The sequence below is a fragment of the Siphateles boraxobius genome, unplaced genomic scaffold (genome assembly GCF_051911475.1).
Source record: "Siphateles boraxobius isolate OS27281-9 unplaced genomic scaffold, OSU_SipBor_1 130, whole genome shotgun sequence".
NCBI classification, from domain to species: Eukaryota; Metazoa; Chordata; class Actinopteri; order Cypriniformes; family Leuciscidae; genus Siphateles; species Siphateles boraxobius.
In genome coordinates this window covers 4,949,104-4,968,386 of record NW_027508734.1, presented here as the reverse complement: position 1 = coordinate 4,968,386, position 19,283 = coordinate 4,949,104, and the positions used below count along the sequence as shown (strand labels likewise).

At 40.2% G+C, this 19,283-nt stretch overlaps 2 protein-coding genes and 1 pseudogene across 2 annotated transcripts; all 3 read right to left on the bottom strand.

Moving 5' to 3' along the window:
* Positions 1-3,022: 3,022 nt before the first annotated feature.
* On the bottom strand, positions 3,023-3,508 carry LOC143736742 (histone H3). Its single transcript, XM_077227392.1, has one exon. It carries the CDS (start codon positions 3,477-3,479, stop codon positions 3,069-3,071), a length of 411 nt encoding a protein of 136 aa, XP_077083507.1. The 5' UTR covers positions 3,480-3,508; the 3' UTR covers positions 3,023-3,068.
* An 879-nt stretch (positions 3,509-4,387) lies between these two features.
* LOC143736744 (histone H2A-like) lies at positions 4,388-4,966 on the bottom strand. Its single transcript, XM_077227394.1, has one exon. The coding sequence runs from the start codon at positions 4,915-4,917 to the stop codon at positions 4,531-4,533; it is 387 nt and encodes a 128-aa protein (XP_077083509.1). The 5' UTR covers positions 4,918-4,966; the 3' UTR covers positions 4,388-4,530.
* A 551-nt stretch (positions 4,967-5,517) lies between these two features.
* LOC143736740 (histone H1 pseudogene) lies at positions 5,518-6,121 on the bottom strand (annotated as a pseudogene).
* Between the last annotated feature and the right edge of the window lie 13,162 nt (positions 6,122-19,283).

The window sequence follows — 19,283 nt, the reverse complement described above, 5'->3', positions numbered from 1 at the left end:
CTCAGCGAGCTCCCCCTACAGCTGTGAGGCGTATATTTCACAACACTGTCGTAATAAAACTCACTTGCAGCACCCTTCTCCCCCCACCGCTGCTCATGTGCACTTGTTATTATTGGAGCCGGCCAACTTTATCATGTGGAGCTATGTCTACCGAGGTGGGTAATACATCATACACATTGAGGGCGGCGTGTGTGTTTATGTCGATTTGCCATAAAGCAGTTTGTGTTTCTCGCTTCTCCCGAGACTTCCTATTTCCAACTTACCGGGACGTTAATCCTCATGTTGCAAGGTTAGTTTTCCGCCGGAATGTCGGGGGGAGCGGGGAAAGTCACCATTCTCACCAGAACAGGTTATTAAATCATCCAAATGATTTCTAAACGGTTTTATTAAGCTGAAATAGTTGCTGAATGCCCCTGTAACCTTTTTCTGGAAGAGTTAAATGTATTTGATTTCTGACTTTTCCAATAAGAAAGCTGTTGTTACGATCACATAGTTTAGGTCAGAGTGTAACAAACGACAAACAAATACTTCGTATTTACAGATTTTTATTTTCTTGTTCTCTGGGCTATTTTCACAGTGATATTTGAGTATTTAAATCAATTTCTTAAACAAACACAACCAAAAGCAAAAAAAAAAAAAAAAAACACTTCCGGGTTGAGCTAATGACTTATACAATAAACAAACAGAAACTAACTTCCATACAAGACAAAAAAAACTTCCCTATGAATCAAAATAAAAGACAAAACATACAATGACATACCCTATACTCCTTATTAATGCAGGAGAAAAAGTGGTGGCCTTTTGGCCTACAAAAATAAGGCACTCACAACCTACAGCTTTTCAAATAATGAAGTTTTATAGGATCAATAGGGCACTGTCAAGATCAAACTGTAGCAAAAGTAACTAACAGCACAGAGAGAGAGAGAGAGAGAGAGATGAACAAATCACAGTCACAGAACACACACACACACACACACACACACACACACACACACACACACACACACACACTACAACATCAAGAGCAATCAGAGAGAGCTCCCTGTATGAAAGTTGTTAAAGGGATAGTTCACCCAAAAATGAAATTCTGTCAGTATTTACTCACCCTCATGTTGTTCAACCCCGTAAGACCTTCGTTCATCTTCGGAACAAGAATTAAGCTATTTTGGATTAAATCTGAGAGCTGGATCACTCCTCCATAGGCTTCTTACACTTGCCAGCCCCAAAAAGATATTAAAGACATCGTTAAAATGGTCCAAGTGACTAAAGTGGCTCAATCCTAAGTTTATCAAATGACGAGAATACTTTTTGTGCGCAAAAACAAACAAAAATACCGACTTTATTTCAACTATTCATTTCCTTCTCTGTGGGCTCGAGTCAGTTCACTAGTGTAATAGCGTAAGCTTCTTTTGTTGTACGTCACACGCATCACACAGATGACCAGCGTTGGCAAATAATGAGCCTACGTGTGACGTAGCTTTACGCAATCACACTACATTAACTGACTCGAGGCCCCCAGAGAAAGAAATGAATAGTTGAAATAAAGTCGTTATTTTTGTTTGTTTTTGCGCACAAAAAGTATTCTCGTCGCTTGATAAACTTAAGATTGAGCCACTGTAGTCACTTGGACTATTTTAACAATGTCTTTAATAACTTTTCGGGGAACAAGTGTCAATCCCTTAGAAGCCTATGGAGGAGTGATCCAGCTCTCAGATTTCATCAAAAATATCTTAATTGGCTTTATGCACAGCTTCACTACTTCCTGAACTTCAGCCAGCCCTTTGTTTCCTGTCTGTCATTATTGGACAAACTGATTAATTCAGGTGTGCCTGGCCTCAGTAACAATAATCAGGCACACCTGGACTAATCAGTTTGTCCAATAATGACAGACAGGAAACAAAGGACTGGCTGAAGTTCAGGAAGTAGTGAAGCTGTGCATAAAGCCTATTTGTGTTCCGAAGATGAACGAAGGTCTTACAGGGTTGGAACAACATGAGGGTGAGTAAATACTGACAGAATTTTCATTTTTGGGTGAACTATCCCTTTAAGGTGTGGATCTAGGTGACCACCAATACATATTGTTCAGGCATAACAATAAATCACTTGGTCCATCCATGTCCACAATAAAGTTCTTTACTGTTGTCTTTTGATTCATACATCAGTATGGGTGTGGTTCTATAAATAATAATGAATATAGATACAACCATGAGGCAGAAACAGTAATAACTGACCAATATAAAAGTAATGCAATAGCATACATATAAGGGTATTTATACAAGTGTAGCAGCTGTATATTTCCTCAGATTTATACACATTCACTTTAAATCAGCATGTCTAATTCAGGATATTTTATGCTGAAATGAATGTGCGATTGAGATTACATGTGCATTGACTACCTCAAAGGAATAAACAAACGTTTAATATAGCAACATAAAATCAATTAAATCTACCAATATATACATTGGAGAGTATTTAATTTACTTTTAATATGTACGCACACAGTATGAACAAAAATCCGCTAGAAATTGGACCAGAACCGCACGGAGATCACTACAAAACTGCCCCAGAATTTAGCAACATAGTTACATGTCAGGACATGAACACTTTTATTGCCATTCGGTTCTCCTGATTTAAACCAATGAAATTGCAGAAATGATAGTAAGGCGATTCAGAAATACTTATATATCCTAAAGTGCAAATTAAATGTCCAGCGATGGGCGCCAGATTCATTAAAGCTTGGTACACTCTCTCCAGAGGAATTCTAGGAAACTTTTAGTCCGATCTTTTCTTAGGGTTCAATAACCAACAGCCTCGTTACCTCCAAAACCAATCCTAAAGGATAAGGCAAGAACATTGTATTGAACAAAAAATATTGTGTTACTTTTATTACAATAATGTTTTTGTTGATAAAACTCAATTTATTGTGGCCTTTAACTTAAAGTAGAACTGTTTGCGCAATTAACAAAACTGAATTTAGATTTGAGTTCAATAAAGAGAAATCGTCTTTTTATAGTGATATTGAGGTGGCTCTTAAAAGAGCCTTTGGGGTTTGTATGACGGCTGTGGATTTAAGCGCGCTCTCCGCGGATGCGGCGGGCCAGCTGGATGTCTTTGGGCATGATGGTGACTCTCTTGGCGTGGATGGCGCACAAATTGGTGTCCTCAAACAGACCCACCAAATAAGCCTCGCTCGCCTCCTGCAGGGCCATGACAGCCGAACTCTGGAAGCGCAGATCCGTCTTAAAATCTTGAGCGATTTCTCTCACCAGACGCTGGAACGGCAGTTTGCGAATCAGCAGTTCAGTGGATTTCTGATAACGGCGAATCTCTCTCAGCGCCACGGTACCGGGCCTGTAGCGATGAGGCTTCTTAACACCACCAGTAGCGGGTGCACTCTTACGGGCGGCTTTAGTGGCCAGCTGTTTCCTCGGGGCTTTTCCTCCGGTGGACTTACGAGCGGTCTGCTTGGTTCTCGCCATTGTTTCAAATGAGTTTAGTTACTACTTTAAACTGAACAAACGAATGGATGAGGAATGAAGCAAATGAATGAGTTCATTGGAACACAGCGCGTATTTAAGCCTAGGGCTGCTGTGCCCTCATTGGATGGTTTTGCTTCAGAGGCATTCGATTGGTTATTGTCTAGCGTCAGTAAATGACAGTTGGCCAATGGCTGTTCGCCTCCTGTTTTCAAACAAGACACGACAGTTTGTGGTTCCCTCGCAAATACAATATGTTTCCCTTTGAAAAAAGAATTGGCAAAATCAGTTTTATTTTTGTACAGTAAAAACAAGTAAGGGATTTTTTATTATATTTTATTGAAATTGTAGATTTGGACTTGTGGAACAAAGTAAAAACGGAGATATGTACATATACGTAATCGTCACGTTGTTTCATTTATTTGTTAGTAAGTAAGTAAGTAAATTTTATTTATAAAGCACATTTAACCATAGCGAAGCTATCCAAAGTGCTGAACAAAGTAAAGTAAAATAAATAAATAAAAGCACAGAAGCATAAAACCAAACAAAAACAAAACATTGAGACAGGATATCAAGTATCAAACGCCAGGCAATAGAGATATGTTTTCAATTTTAATTTAAAAGTACAAATGGAAGGTGCAAGGCGGATGTCCAGAGGCAATTTGTATTTATATCAATATACCAGTTTAAATCTCTTTAGCCATGCACTGTCATTATAGCTGCTACATTCATTAAATCATTACAAATAGTGCAGTGAGACTTGATAATACAATATATTACTCACTGAAATTATCTAGGGACATGCATGTAGTCAGATTTTAAAAATACAAACGGCGTAATTGAGAAACTGAGTAAGGAATATAAGCTCCAATCTGTGGCACTATTATAGATTTTAATTATGTATAGTACAACTGTTGAGTCATTGGCTCTCTTCACCTATTACCAAAGTTTAACAAAAATTCTAATGAAAATCGGACAAATGAAATCACTCTTTATTAGAGAAAATGTGTGGCTCTTAAAAGAGCCTTTGGTTTGAAGTGAAGTTTCCCTCTGTTTACTTGCCCTTCGCGGGCTTCTCGGTCTTCTTGGGGAGCAATACGGCCTGAATGTTGGGCAACACACCACCCTGAGCGATGGTCACGCCGCCCAGAAGCTTGTTCAACTCCTCGTCGTTGCGCACCGCCAGCTGCAGGTGTCGAGGGATGATGCGAGTCTTCTTGTTGTCCCGAGCGGCGTTTCCAGCCAACTCCAGGATCTCAGCGGTCAGATACTCGAGCACAGCGGCCAAATACACCGGAGCTCCGGCACCGACGCGATGGGCATAGTTGCCTTTGCGGAGAAGTCTATGAACACGGCCGACGGGGAACTGCAGTCCCGCCCTGGAAGAGCGACTCTTAGCCTTAGCGCGAGCCTTTCCCCCGGTTTTGCCTCTGCCAGTCATTTATAAGATCAGTTATTAGTACCTTCTTTGATAAAGTTAACCTAATGAAATTGAGCATGTACAACATACTGTACTTTATACGAGAGTGACAGTCGCCCATTGGTTTAGATTTGGATAAGATTCAAACCAATCACTGAACTTTCTTGCAAAGTCCAACCCCCTTTTTGGCGAGAAGGATCGCAAAGTATTTGACAATTAAGACATAAGAGAAAAAACACTGAATGTTTGATAGCAAATTCAAATGAGTACAAAAATGTATATTATACGCTGTTCCTACCAAAAGTGTGGGGGTTGTTTGTATTGCCAGATCTGCCACATTTCTCCAGCATAGTATTTTGTGTATTCAGTACTTTCATACAAGATCTTATTTGGACTGTGATAATTGTTTGAACCATCATAAGCTTTTCAGCAATTAAAAAAAAAAATTAATAATAAAAATGTATCTAAACTTGGTGACTTTGTTCACGTTTGATTGCATGAATCTAACTTAAGTGGTCGAAAGCCACATCTTAGCTAACGTTATTTGGTCACATGGATTTTGCTTTTAACTCAGAGAAAGTGGTTGGCTCTTAAAAGAGCCGTTGAGGAACAAAAAGTAAATTATTTCTTTTTGGGAGCTGCCTTTTTGGGCTTCGTGGTTTTAGGTTTTGCCGTTTTGGGTTTGGCTGTCTTTGCCTTTTTTGGGCTCTTGGCTGCTTTCTTCGGAGTCGCTGGCTTCTTAGCCTTTTTGGGGCTTTTCGTTGCCTTTTTAGCGGCGGGTTTCTTCACCTTCTTCGGAGATTTCTTAGCGACGGGCTTCTTTGCTGCTACAGTTTTGGGCTTCTTAGCGGCTGCGGGTTTCTTGGCTTTAGGAGCCGCTTTCTTGGCGGGTTTAGTCTTGGTTTCGCTCTGTTTCTTGTTGAGCTTGAAGGAGCCCGAGGCGCCGGTTCCTTTGACCTGGACCAGGGTACCTTTAGTCACCAGGCTCTTGATGGCGATCTTGACGCGGGAGTTGTTCTTCTCCACATCATATCCACCAGCAACGAGAGCTTTCTTCAGGGCGGCGAGGGACACACCGCTCCTCTCCTTGGATGCGGACACAGCCTTGACTATGAGCTCGGCGACGCCTGGACCTGCTTTCTTAGCTTTCACAGCGGACTTCTTCTTGGGCGCTTTCGCCGGAGTTGCAGTAGCGGGGGCTGGGGCGGTTTCTGCCATTTCTCTCTCTATGTCTGAAGTCTTCCAAACGCTGTCAGGTTTCAGCAATGAGTAGCAGCGCTTGAGCGGAGCTGCGGTCTTAAATAACACATGAGAACCTCGTAGACTCAACCCTGCCTCGCTGCTCGCTGACGCTTGTGTTTTCTTCTCTTACATTTGGAGCAAAACTGGAGCTGTTAAATAGTTTGATTCAGTCAAAACAAAGTGAACACCAAGCAGAGGTACTGGGCTTTCATGGGGGACTAAAAAACGCAAAGAGGAAGCGTTACTTTTGCCTTCGTCAGACCAAATCCAAGGCGAGCATCAGCCGCGGGGAAAAGCAGCGTGCAAATCTGATGGATAGTTTTAATGGAAAATGTGATAAAAGCCTGAACACGTCCTATGTGTGCTCAGCAAACAATCTGAAAGAGACTTTAATGAAACCAGCATCAGTTAGGGGCGTTATGAGCTTTCATACAGCTGTTGTTTTGGGCAGCTTGAAGCACACAAACATCATCCGGAGTCTCCGTCTCGCCCTCGATCATCTTCGGTCAGCAGAGTATCTAATTTTTATCTCATTAAACAGGTTGATGTAGGTGTCGTGGATTTTTCCCTAAACCTAACCTATCCTATTACGAACTTATACTCTAGCGCGCCTATTGACGTTAGCTAGGTTCACACTTCCGCGAGTCTACAGTCGACTACAGCTTCAGCTCCCTACCTATCCTCCAGCGAGTCTCGACTACAGCATCCGTCTAATCCTATACTCCAGCGAGTCTACAGTCGACAACAGCCGAGTTTAACCCTATAATTCTAACTTGCTTGTTTTCTTGCTGCCCAGCTTTAAATGACAGCCAGACTTCAGCTTTCCTCCTTTAAATGCTGTTTATTACGGCCGGGAGTTTCTCGAGCAATACTCAGAGAACCTCAGCCCAAAAGAAGAAATACAACATGTTTTATAAGATAATGTCAGACACAAAAAAATAGAATCATCATGACTAATTATCTCTTTATGACTGATCAAGTCACACTCCATCAATATGATTGGTTACACTGTTTAAAACAAGCCCCTCCCCTCATTATTCTTTGTTAGTGACATCAGCAAAAATATCCTGTATCCTTAAATACAACTTGTAAGGGGTTAAGATTTTAGTCAATCATGTCCTAATACAGTAAAACAGAACGTTCAGTTCATCTTCAAAGTTACATTGACCTACATTACACTGAGTTAAAAGTTTGTTAGATGGTTAGTTCATATTGAAAGTTCGCCCTATCATAAAAGAAAAGGAATATTTATTTTGTTTTATTGTTAGACCTAGAATGGAAAGTTAGTCATCTTTAAACAGTGAAATGAGAAGCATGATAGAAATATAAAATCAGAACTTTATAGCTAGTAACATAATTAATCTTATCTATTATAATCTTTCCACGACATAGACCAACACCATATCACGACATAAACATTTTAATTGTAATAAAGTATTTTTGTCTCCTGATTCGCCATTCATCTCCTGGAACCATGTGAATAGAAATGATGGAAATTGTTGCTCATTTAAAGGTTGTATCAGCGATTGTGGGTGAAGTCACTTCTGTTTGTGTTTGAAGCGAGATCCCAAACAAACAAAGTTAGCTCGCCCCTCCCTCAACGGATTCCAATTCGTCAGAATCAACTCGCTCACTAGCATGCCAATCTCACACACTAAATCCCTCCCTACAATCTGATATTCGCTAGAGCTATCCAAGTTTAGTCGAGCTTCACTCATATTTTTTAAAGAATTATATTTTCACACACAGTTCACATACAAAAAAGTCATCACTAGCAGCTACTCACCTGTCCAAAAGAAACAGTGCAACCTCGGCGTCCGATTTAAAAAATTTCTCTCCACCGTTTAAAAGCCTTCCCGATTATTATTTGTTTCTTTGACGAAAAACGAGGGTATTCCCTCGCCCTAATCCTCCTTCTCTTTTTGGGGATTGCCTCTTCCATGTTAAATGTATCTGGTCCGTTGATAACAGGGTTGATAGACGCTGCCTTATTCTTCAGCTCCGAGTTCGCGTGCAGGCGCCGTGCACGAGCGCAAAAACAAACAACACCCGCCCCTTGTCGGTGATTGGTTAGAACACTGTTTATTTTGATTTTGAGTGGTGGTTGTACCCATTTGTTTTGTTTGCAGATCTCAGAGCCTAGGCTGCCTACAGAGACTTGGTTTATTGACAGCCTGCTTATGGGGCGGGCAGCTAGCGGATCGTTAGGAAAGATTAGATGAATGTGATAATTTTTGTTTGGGCCTGAAATCGCTGATACAACCTTTAAAGCAAGCGAAAGCACAGGTCATAATTTCCTTTTAACCACTAGGCATGCTAATTCACAGCATAGTTATGCATGTAGGCCATTATGTTAAATATATTCATTGTTTTTCTTGTTTTAAATGATGCCTAAACTCAGGGGCTTTTCCTATTTTTATTGGAAAATTGTCTTCCCTTTCTTGCAAATGAAGCTCAAGAGTTCCAGAAATCAAAATAAGACTATTGAATAAAAGGAACAAAGCCGAGATGCCTGCAGAACATCTGCATTTTCCTTTGGCCAAGGCGCAATTATTATACCTTGTTCTTATCTGTTATTTCACAATAACCTGACATAACGTCTGGTAAGATTTTTGCCTAATTGTGGCATTATGCCAATTGATGGTAAACTTTCTCTCTTAGGCAAACATTTAACATTCTCCAAGGTCAATCAACTCTTCCCAGAGGCAAGAAACCTCTACATAACACCTCTTAACAATGGTCTTATTCTTTCACATCCTCTGGTGTTTACCAGAAAATCCCTGACTATGCAAAACCTGTCACATAGGCCATTAGGCCTTAGAAACACATCTGGCTTTTCAAACTAATTCTACTATTGTTTAGAATAGATAAAATATTTCAACATTTGAAAACATTAGAGACTGAGGCCAAAATAACATTAACTTAATAAATGCTGTGTAGGGTATGGACCAATCAGACACACACTAATTATTCATTATATAAAAAGGTTTATGAAACTCCAAAACTAACAGCCCAAATGAACAAACACAAGGGCAGAAACAGTGTCATGTTACAGGGCATGATAAGGAGATTTTACGACCACCGAGGAATGTGGCCACATACTCAAGAGAGAGACTATGAAACAGAAACCCTCTTTAAAACAGACTTTGCTGCATTAATCATAGACTAACTGATCTATAAATGAACATGCATAAAACTGTGAAAGAAACAGTGTAAATGGTTTACTGTCTCGTGTACTATTAGGTATATATTATGGTATGTATCCTGGTATACAACCAACTAACGATCAATGTAACCTCACCTGTTTCATGCCTCCTACCTAAGTAATGCTCATTTAATGACTCACACTTTGATGTACATCACCTTCACTTAGAATGCAGTGTGGATGTGTTATAGCTATCAGAGCATTAATGAAGGTATAACCATGCTAGGGACAAAGACCCGTAAATCAACTAAGAGCCACTTTCCCTCTCAGACAAGCCACCTTTCTGATTGGTCGAGTTCAACCCTTAGGGGAGGATATTTTCCAGGCTTTATGAGAGACAGTCCACATGTGACCTCCCTCTCTTAGTTCTTTCATCCAGCCACAACACTGTTCTGGTGAGACTGGGGAACCCCCTCCCCCTCCATGGGGGCCCCAGGGCCCAGCAGGCCTCGATCCAAGCAGATATGGGCTCAGGCAGGAGAGAGAAGACTCTCTCACAAAGAACCAAGGACAATCTCGGGAGTTTTGGAACGAAGACTCCAACCAACAACGACTCCAATCACACACTCTTCCGACTTCCTCACTTCTCCTGGGTGCTCGGCGTGGCCTCAACAGAGTCCCAGGCCGTGACCAAACCAGCCATGCGTTCCTGGAGAAAGAGAACTCTCAACCAACTTCCACTTGACACTGCCAAAACCATCAACGACTTAAATTTTCAACAACTTCAAGAATTGTTCCCACTACAAATGCAAGTATTCAATTCAATGAAATGTGAAAATGAAATTCTGATGGTTCTTCTCATAGTCCCTCTTCCGGTTTCCAATTTCAGCCTATCACTAACCTATTTCTCTATTTCTGTATGTGTGTTTAGTTAAATTATGTTTATGATTTAGTTAATTAAACTTATGCACTTTATGTATTTGGTTCTGATTTGCTTGCAATACGAAATCCCTTTACGTTTTTTTTTTTAAATCTTGCTACATGCTCAAAACGCTGTACATGCTAAGAAATAAGAAATAAGAATAGTCTTCTGTGGCCAGGGAAGATACCCTTTTCTTGGAATAAATTAATAATCAAAAGAGTTCGTTGGACGAACTGATTAATTGATTGTAATATTAATTTAGCCATGTCAAGTTAATCCAATTAACTGACCCAAATATTCATAATTAATCATAACAGGTTATTCTTGATTATTAATATTTCATATAGCTAGGTTCCTTTCAGCTGTAAACAATATTTAATTTTGTTTAGTTTTGTCTGTGTCATTTGCATTAACTGTTAAAGGGACGATTCTTCTACAGAACACAAGAAGATAGTTTGATAGTTAGTAAGCAGTTTAGTGACTGTGGGTTCCGGGAGGGTTAGCACTAACATGCTTTCGTCATCATATGTAACATCAACTTTTGCTGCTATTGGTGGGATTTGGATTGGTACGAATCAAGCTGACTTCACCTCTTCCATTATTTGGTTCCTGGTGACTGATAGCATTCAATCCAAAAGCTCATTTTGCACAGTCTTCGATGTACCCTTGAAGACTAGCATTTTTCAAGTGTTCCACAAACACCTTGTCTAACAACGCTACTAAGTCGACCAGTCCAAGAAAAATGCCAATGTAGCTCTCATCTTTGCCTCTCGAACAAAAAGCTTGACGTTATATTGGTTTTGGTTTCCAATTGCTTGTTCTGTTTCGCTTGTAATATACGAGCAAAATAAAAATACAAACCAAAGTTTTATTCCTTATCACATTGTCTATATATATATATATATATATATATATATATATATATATATATATATATATAAACAGTTGAAATGAATGTGTATATCCGAAAAAGTGTAATAAATGTCTGTCTCACATTTGTATCATAATTTGTAAACAATCATCTAAGCATAAAACAATGTCTTAGTACAGTATGTCATAATTTAATGGTATTTCATTGTAAGATACTTAAAGCTGTCATTTAGATGCTCAGAGCCACACAACTGTTAAAACTATATGAATTTGACAGCAATTTTATTTCAGGCCTAAGAATGAAAAATGGTCTTTACATTGACAGAGTGATTCTATAAGTAGGCCTACAGACATGTTTCTACTCATTAACATGATTATCTTTTTATTTAATTTTCAGTAAAGCTGAGGCAAAGACATCACAAATATCTTGAAATTTATTGAATGTGAGGAACATGGTACTTTGACATTTTAACAGTAGAACAGACCTCCAACAGCAACAATGCAAAACAATATTTTCCACCATAGAACTTCTTTCTATTCCACACATGAGCTTGGCTATAAAGCGTGCACTCAAATTCTTCAGATTAAGAGAAACTACATCTGAACATTGAATCTTCTCATATAAACAGCGATCTTTGTATTGTACTCAGGCTGCTCCAGTTAATCTGTGTCTCTAAAGAATGAAAAATGGTGTTTTGTGGACAAATCTAAAGCTCTTTTTTTCTTCTTTTTTTAGCTTCATTAACGTATTTGTAAATAACCGAGATAACAAATGTTAGCAAATTTGTTGTGCTGAATGATTCATGTATTGTAAATAATGTAGCACCAAACTAACGGAGAGGTACTCTTGGTAAAGATGGTAAAAAGGCTTGTCCTGGAAACGTATGCAACTTAGACCTGTACATATTTAATTTGATCATGACCCATTAATTACATATTGAAGCACAACATTTTAGACAACTTTCTACCAAAATATAATCTATATAATCGTTCTGTCTCCAAAAATCATCAATTGCCTCCTGTGAAATGTCTCCTACTGTGACAGCTGCCATAGCGCCTGTCACCGACTGTTGTCCGAGTGAGTGGAGGGGGCGTGGCTTAGCCATAGGTCAATTGACCCTTCACAAAGACCAGCCCCCCTTAGCTACTGTCCCTATGTCCGACAAACAACCGGTTCCAGCCATGGTGCTTCCACTGTCAATTTGTGCACTCCCTGGGGAAATAGTGAATAATTTCTGGAAAAATAATTTGTTGATCTTCAACAGAAGCAGACAGAAAGGTCTGCAATATGCTTTCGAGGGATATATTCAGGATGTGAACCTGACTCGAAAAAAATAAAAAAAATAAAATCAAGATTGAAGCTATAGCCTACAGGTCACAGGGAAAAAGTGAACTACCGCATCACCTGGCGATTGACCGAGGATAACAACATTAAAGAACAACTCTGTTCCTGTAAAACTGGGTATATAGCTCTCTATTCACTATTTAAATAATTAAAAAGCAAAAGTAGTATACATTTATAACGTCACAATCAGTAAGTCATCCTAGCAAGCGTTAGCTAACTACTGTGACATTATTAGTGTGCTGTAACGGCATAACGTTAGCTCCACATGTTTCTGCGCCCATGTCATTTGTCTTATTTATACCCTGGACCTACACAAAGCCCAAAACATTAACAGTCTGTCAGCCCAGTCCTGCACAAGCCTGCCACAACAGTGGCATAAGCCAAGAGGCAAAAAAAAAATAACACCGCTGCCTGTAACATCTGTTGTAGTGGCGAAGGCGAAGACAGACTGAAAACGGAAACCCATCTTCTGTCACTACAGCAAAGACAGGTGAGTAGTTCTTTATGCTTTATAAATACCAAATTGATGAACTAATAACTTACTGCGGCGTTGGAGTACCAGTAATCTGGACTTTTATGATACAAGTAGACATTAATTTTGTATAATGCAGAGCCTTGTCTGAAGTGACAGATGAGGATTTGGAGTTACTGAGAGGATTGACAGGGACACCTATGGCTACATAGCAAACAGGCCACCAATAGATGTAGCAGTAGGTCAGGAAAAGTATCCTCTTGGAAGTGGTTTGAGCTACCAGGTAAAGCAGTGACATATTAAAACTTGATACAGATTTTGATTAAATTATTATCATTTGCAGGCAGTCACAGTTCATTACAAAATAAAAACATTCACGATGTAACAAACAATTTTAAGTTTAAAACACAGTAAAAAATGTATTGCTCAGTGTTAGTTCATGTTGGTTAATACATTATACATTTATGTTATAACACATTTTATTGATTCTAATAACTTGTGTGACAAGCAGACAGAAATCATGGCCATATGAGATAACTGCAGCACTTTGCTGTCCCTATGTGGTTTCTTCATTAGCCTATGCCTGAATAATGTGCTGCTGGAAATTAGACAACATACACACCACAAACCAAATCTGGTTTAATTTTCCTAGCATGGAATTCGGGATCCTACCAGATACGATCTTAAAATTTTTGACATGGGCTATTGCTCTTTCTACATGTACTCTGTGTTTGGCTATTTTCTTTGTCATCTCCACATCTGGAACTGGCATTTGAAGATTTGCCTTTGCAAATGGAGGAATGTTTAGATTAAGGCCAAGCTCCTTCACATCTTTCTCAATGAGAAACCCCTTATCCACCATGAGCCCATCACCTTCCTTAAGGTAGCCACACTGAAGAAGACCTTTAAATAAATCTTTAATCACTGTCTGAATAGCTCTTGGTCAGAAATGGATCCTGTGTAAAGAGTAGATGCAAACATAATAGAGCCACGAGGATCACAGACTAACAGAGACTTAAGTGTGCTAGTTGACTTGTAGTTAGAATAAGTCTGACTTTGCACTAACAGTGAGCTGGGTTTCTCTATCTTTATCTCTGTGCAATCAAGAATTGCAAACGTTGTTGGAAACTCTGATTTGTAGTTACCTGGCATGTTTTCTGTGATGCTGTCCCTGTGTGGCCAAACAGACAACATTTTGCATATCAATTTGAAAGCTAGCTCTTTCAGGTCGAACTTTTGTCTCAGTCTCATAAGTACAAGTATAAATTGTTGACGTAAAGGCATATGCTGGATGTGCCTGTTCAATTTCTCATATGTCAAGGGGATGTGTGTTTGTGGTACTGTGTCGTTATCTGGTAGTCTGAAAAATCTACAGTTTGTTAAATTCATCATAAGTGAACCCAGTGCAGTATTGGAAGTAGTTAGGGACACTGCTGTTATTTATCACCTCGGCTGTTAGTGGGTAAGGAGCCTGACAAGTTATTGTATTTTCACCCTTAGCAAGTCATTTTCTTTTTCTTTTTGATCAAGAAGAGTCTTCAGTCGTTCCAGTTGCTCCTGTTTTTCTTTCATCTGGAGTTGGTCATCTGTGCACTCTGCAAACATAAGAATGAAATGATTAAAACGAGTGTTTTATTAACACAGGACATAAACAAAATGTAAATAACTCAAAAACATTTTTTTTTTCTTTCTTGTGTGTGTAGCTCCCATTATTGGACAACACAGTAGCCAAGATCCTCCATATCAAACCCTACTGATGATTTTCCAGTATTCCCTTTGCCACTACAGCCAAGCACTTGCTGCACTGTCCTAAAAAGATCAGATGAAATGCTATAATGCCATGATGGTCTCAAGGTCTGAATCTGAGGCACTGGAGAAACAAACCAGACAACAGAGCATCAACCAGGGGCGGTTTCTTTATTAGGGTGATTGGGCGACGCACCACCAAAGTGTGAAAGGGACTTTTTCAATCACATTCACAATCTCATTCACCACAGAGTTCCGCTAGCCGTCACTGTGTCTCTGGATATAGTCGAATCAGCGTCATGTCACGTTCTGTGGAGTACCGCCTCTTTTTGGGCGATTTCACTCTGGCTGAGAATCGCCCAGAGTGTTCCCATAGACCTACATTCAAAGATGTTTTTTTTCGAACTGCAGGCACTGCAATGCATTCTCTATGGGTTCCGGGAGGGCTCGCACTTACGTGCTTACGTCATCATACGTATCTATAAGACTGGAAAAACTGTAGGGACTTTAAGAGAGGGCCACTCTCTGAGAAAACAAAGGAAATTAACATTTGAAATCCCCCTCATGCACTATTGAGACGAAGGTCTCACCTCCCTCATCCTAATCTACATTTCTCTCCCCCATTCTTCATCCTGGCAGAAATCTCCCAAAATCACACAAGAATCTAAATGGTTTAATGTGAATGATTATCATCAAGGTTTATAAATGTTTGGTATTATTTGAAATGTCTCGGTGCGACTGGTACATAATGTCTCATTCTCAAAGAAGTAAAACAAAAGGTAATAAGGTTTTTAAGAGTTTAGGAATAACTGGCACACAAAGGAATGTGGTCTCTAGGCACTCCCAAAGGTGTAAATTCATGAATGCTAATTTCCACTATTCTTAGCAGATGGTCAACTTCTACCCCCAGTAATGGTGGGGGAATACAGTAAATTTCCACTAAACTCAAGTTTTACATATCAAATAAGGTCTGGCTATATAAGGAAAATGCTACGAGAGCTCAGGGCTGTTTTCTGTATTCAGATTAGCCCGTGTGGTTGAGGGTCTCGCGACTCTCAGCTCCCGTAGCCATACAGTGTCGGGTAAAGGATTTTCCTCTTTGTTCTAGAACATTTAATGGATTGCATTGATTATCTTTCAATTGATTATGGAATTGTAATAATACATTTACCTGACATAATAAATTGTTATATTTGATTATTCTAACAGACTTTATTTTCATTGGAGTTAAAAGGAATAGTCAAACATTAACATATATTTAATGATGCACAGATATCATTGAAAAACCTTTTCATTTTATGGAGTCAGATGAAACGAGTTAATACATAAGATAGAATGTATTGCATTTAACCAAAAATACTTTGCCACGAGAAAAGACAGTAACACGCAAAGACCTTCACCGCTAATTCGAATACCGCCATTGGATCGAGTTAGACGGCCTTACATATCCTTAACTTGTGCAGCGATTGGTGGGAACAAACATACACTATTAAAAATCTTTAAAGTAACACCAGGTAACTTTTGCTCTCGGGGTCCCCCTACAGTTGGGAAACAGTATTGTCCTCTACTACTGTCGTAAACTCTGTCATCGTGCATTTGTTGACAACCATGATAGCCCTGAACACTGTAGGAGGAGGTCACATGCAGGTGTTCTGCTTGCGTCGCGTGTGAAATGTCTTCATCCCAGGTACAGTGATCCGGTCACCTCTTCTCGTTGTGCAGAGTTTTTTGCCACACTTTTTCCTTCCCACTGAGGTGCCTTGATACAGCACTCTGGGAACAGCCTATTTGTTCAGAAATTTCTTTCTGTGTCTTACCCTCTTGCTTGAGGGTGTCAATGATTGCCCTCTGGACAGCAGTCAGGTCGGCAGTTTTACCTATGATTGCGGTTTTGAGTAATGAAACAGGCTGGGAGTTTTTAAAAGCCTCAGGAATCTTTTGCAGGTGTTTAGAGTTAATTAGTTGGTTCAGATGATTAGGTTAATAGCTTGTTTAGAGACCCTTTTCATGATATGCTAATTTTTAGAGATAGGAATTTTGGGTTTTCATGAGCTGTATGCCAAAATCATCAGTATTAAAACAATAAAAGACCTGAAATATTTCAGTTGGTGTGCAATGAATCTAAAATATATGATATATTTTTATCATTACATTCTGGAAAATAATGAACTTTATCACAATATGCTAATTTTTTGAGAAGGACCTGTATAACATCTGATGTGAATGTAATTTGTAATGTCACATATACAGAATTAAAAAACAATATTGCATATTGTTATTACTCGTTTTTTCTTTGTATAAATGACCAAAAGAGAATCACCTGATGTTTTTAGTACTATCTGGCATCCTGTCAACTGGTAGTATTTGCCTTGGTGGCACTGACAAGGGTCGCAACTTTGTTGGACGCCTTGCAGGTGTAACGTTACTATGGTCATATGTCAATGCAGGCAGAGGATCAGTGTGAGCGGTTGTCGGCCGGCCATCAATGAAGTGCTGGGTTTTAATGACAGAGAAATGGGCTCTTAAGGCCTCATTATGCTTCTGCGTCAACTCCACGGCGTAGCTACGCCGTCACTCCTACGGCGTCGTGGCCGTTTTATGGTTCTGCGTCAGGTTGAGTTGCATCGCGGTGCATCTGACCAATCACAGCCCTTGTGGTCTGCGTAGCCTTGACGCGTAGTTACAATTTTTTGGAGGTGCACGTCGAGCTATGGCGGAGGGGTTCGCGGCGACGCAGAGGGGTCTGCGGGGGTACGCCGTCGATTCGACGCAGAAGCATAAAACAGGATTTAGTCATCCTAAATTACGTCTTAAGTATCTTAAAAGGAAATTCATACAGTACAGACAGACAAACGTAGGGCTGGGCGATATATCGCATCACATTGTTATGCGCATCTCGTCAGTAAAGCCGGTTCCTTGATTAGTAGTAAATCGCCATCACCTGCTTTCAGATGGAGAGGCATTTACTACAAAGAGCCGTAGTTAACTGACAATCTGAGCCATATCGCATCAATATCGCAGACGTATCGCCAGCAATAATTAATGTGATATGGCTCAGCTTGTCAATTAACTACGGCTCTTCGTACACAGCAAAAACTCCAGTGTTAAATTAACACTCCTGCTAGTGTATATGAGTCCACACTCAAGACTGTTGAAGTTAATGAGATAATTAAGTGATTAATTGAGTGATGATTGAGCATTATTGAAGACACCTGAAGAGGACTGAAGGACAAAATCTCAAATTGTAAGCCACCGTTATGGCGATCATTGTTTACTTTAGTTGGGCTCTTGACCCTTATATTATTAACTTTAGATTTTGTTTGGCTGCTTTATCTGAGTTATAACTGCCAGATGAACAAAGAAAAAAAGTGATCTGATGGTGTTGGTTATATTATGACAATCATCATTTGAACTTTATGTTTTTTATTTATGTTGTTTGTTATAGCATAACTGTAATTGTGCTTAAATATCCAGAATTTTAGCTATAATATAAAGGATTTCTTAAAAAGTTGTTTTCTAAAAAAAAAAAGTCTGTATGTGCAAAAACGATGTGATCATCGCAACTGGCCCACCTTTACAGGTACTCTGCCCTGCCCAATCTGTGAGCCAGTGGCATCGCTCTCTCCTCTCCTTCTCCTTCCAAGCACCAACCTTCTCCCTGGGCCAGCTCAAGGCTTGGTTACATCTCTCAACACTACAAGAGTTAGGTGGTTACAGCCGGTCATCAGATGGGCACCCCCCTTCCTTGGTGTTTCGTCGATTTAAGCCCATAACACCTCGGGAGGGCTCGACAGCAGATCCAGCGTCCTGGATCTACCCCTGCTGACCACCACCCAACTCTATGCCGTTTTTAGTCCTTCAACAGGTTTGCTCTGCCACCGCAACTCCCGCTGTATCCAGATCCAATTTGATGCTGTTTCCGCCTGTTCAGTGACATTGCCTATCAGCCGTTTCCTGGCCATCCCTTCAATCCCCAAAAATCAGAGTGTTCTCCAGAGCGACTGTCCCGCAAAACCTCTGCAGCCGACCTCTACTGGTAGATTTCAGGCCTTCCATCCTTTTTGCTGACTCTCGAGGATAAGGCCTTGATATTTTTTGAGCTTACACTCATGTGCCTCCTCCATCCTTTCTTCCCAGGGTACAGTTAACTCTATGAGCACCACCTGCTTGGTACCTCTAGACCAGAGTACAATATCTGGTCTGAGGCTAGTGAGTGCTATCTCCTCCGGGAATTTGAGCTGCTTTTCCAGCTCTGCCCGCATCTCCCAGTCATTTGCTGAGGCCAGGACCCCTCTGCTCCTCCCTACTGCTGCAGTGCTCTCTCCAGGCCTGACGAAATCGATAAAGTGGTGCCCATCAGAAAGCAGTTTACGATTCTTCCTTGCCTGTTCCACACCATCCGCCAACCGAGACAGGATCTTATCGTGACGCCACCGGAATTTCCCGTCTGCCAAACTTGACCGGCATGCTGAAAGGACGTGCTCAAGATTGGCTGTCTTACCACACGGCGTGCAGCTGGGGTTCTCTGCTATCCCCCAAATATGGAGGTTTGATGGGGTAGGCAGGACATCATAGACAGAACACATCAAGAACTTTATCCGACGTCCTTCCATGGTCCAGATCTCCTGCCAAGTCAGGGCCCTTT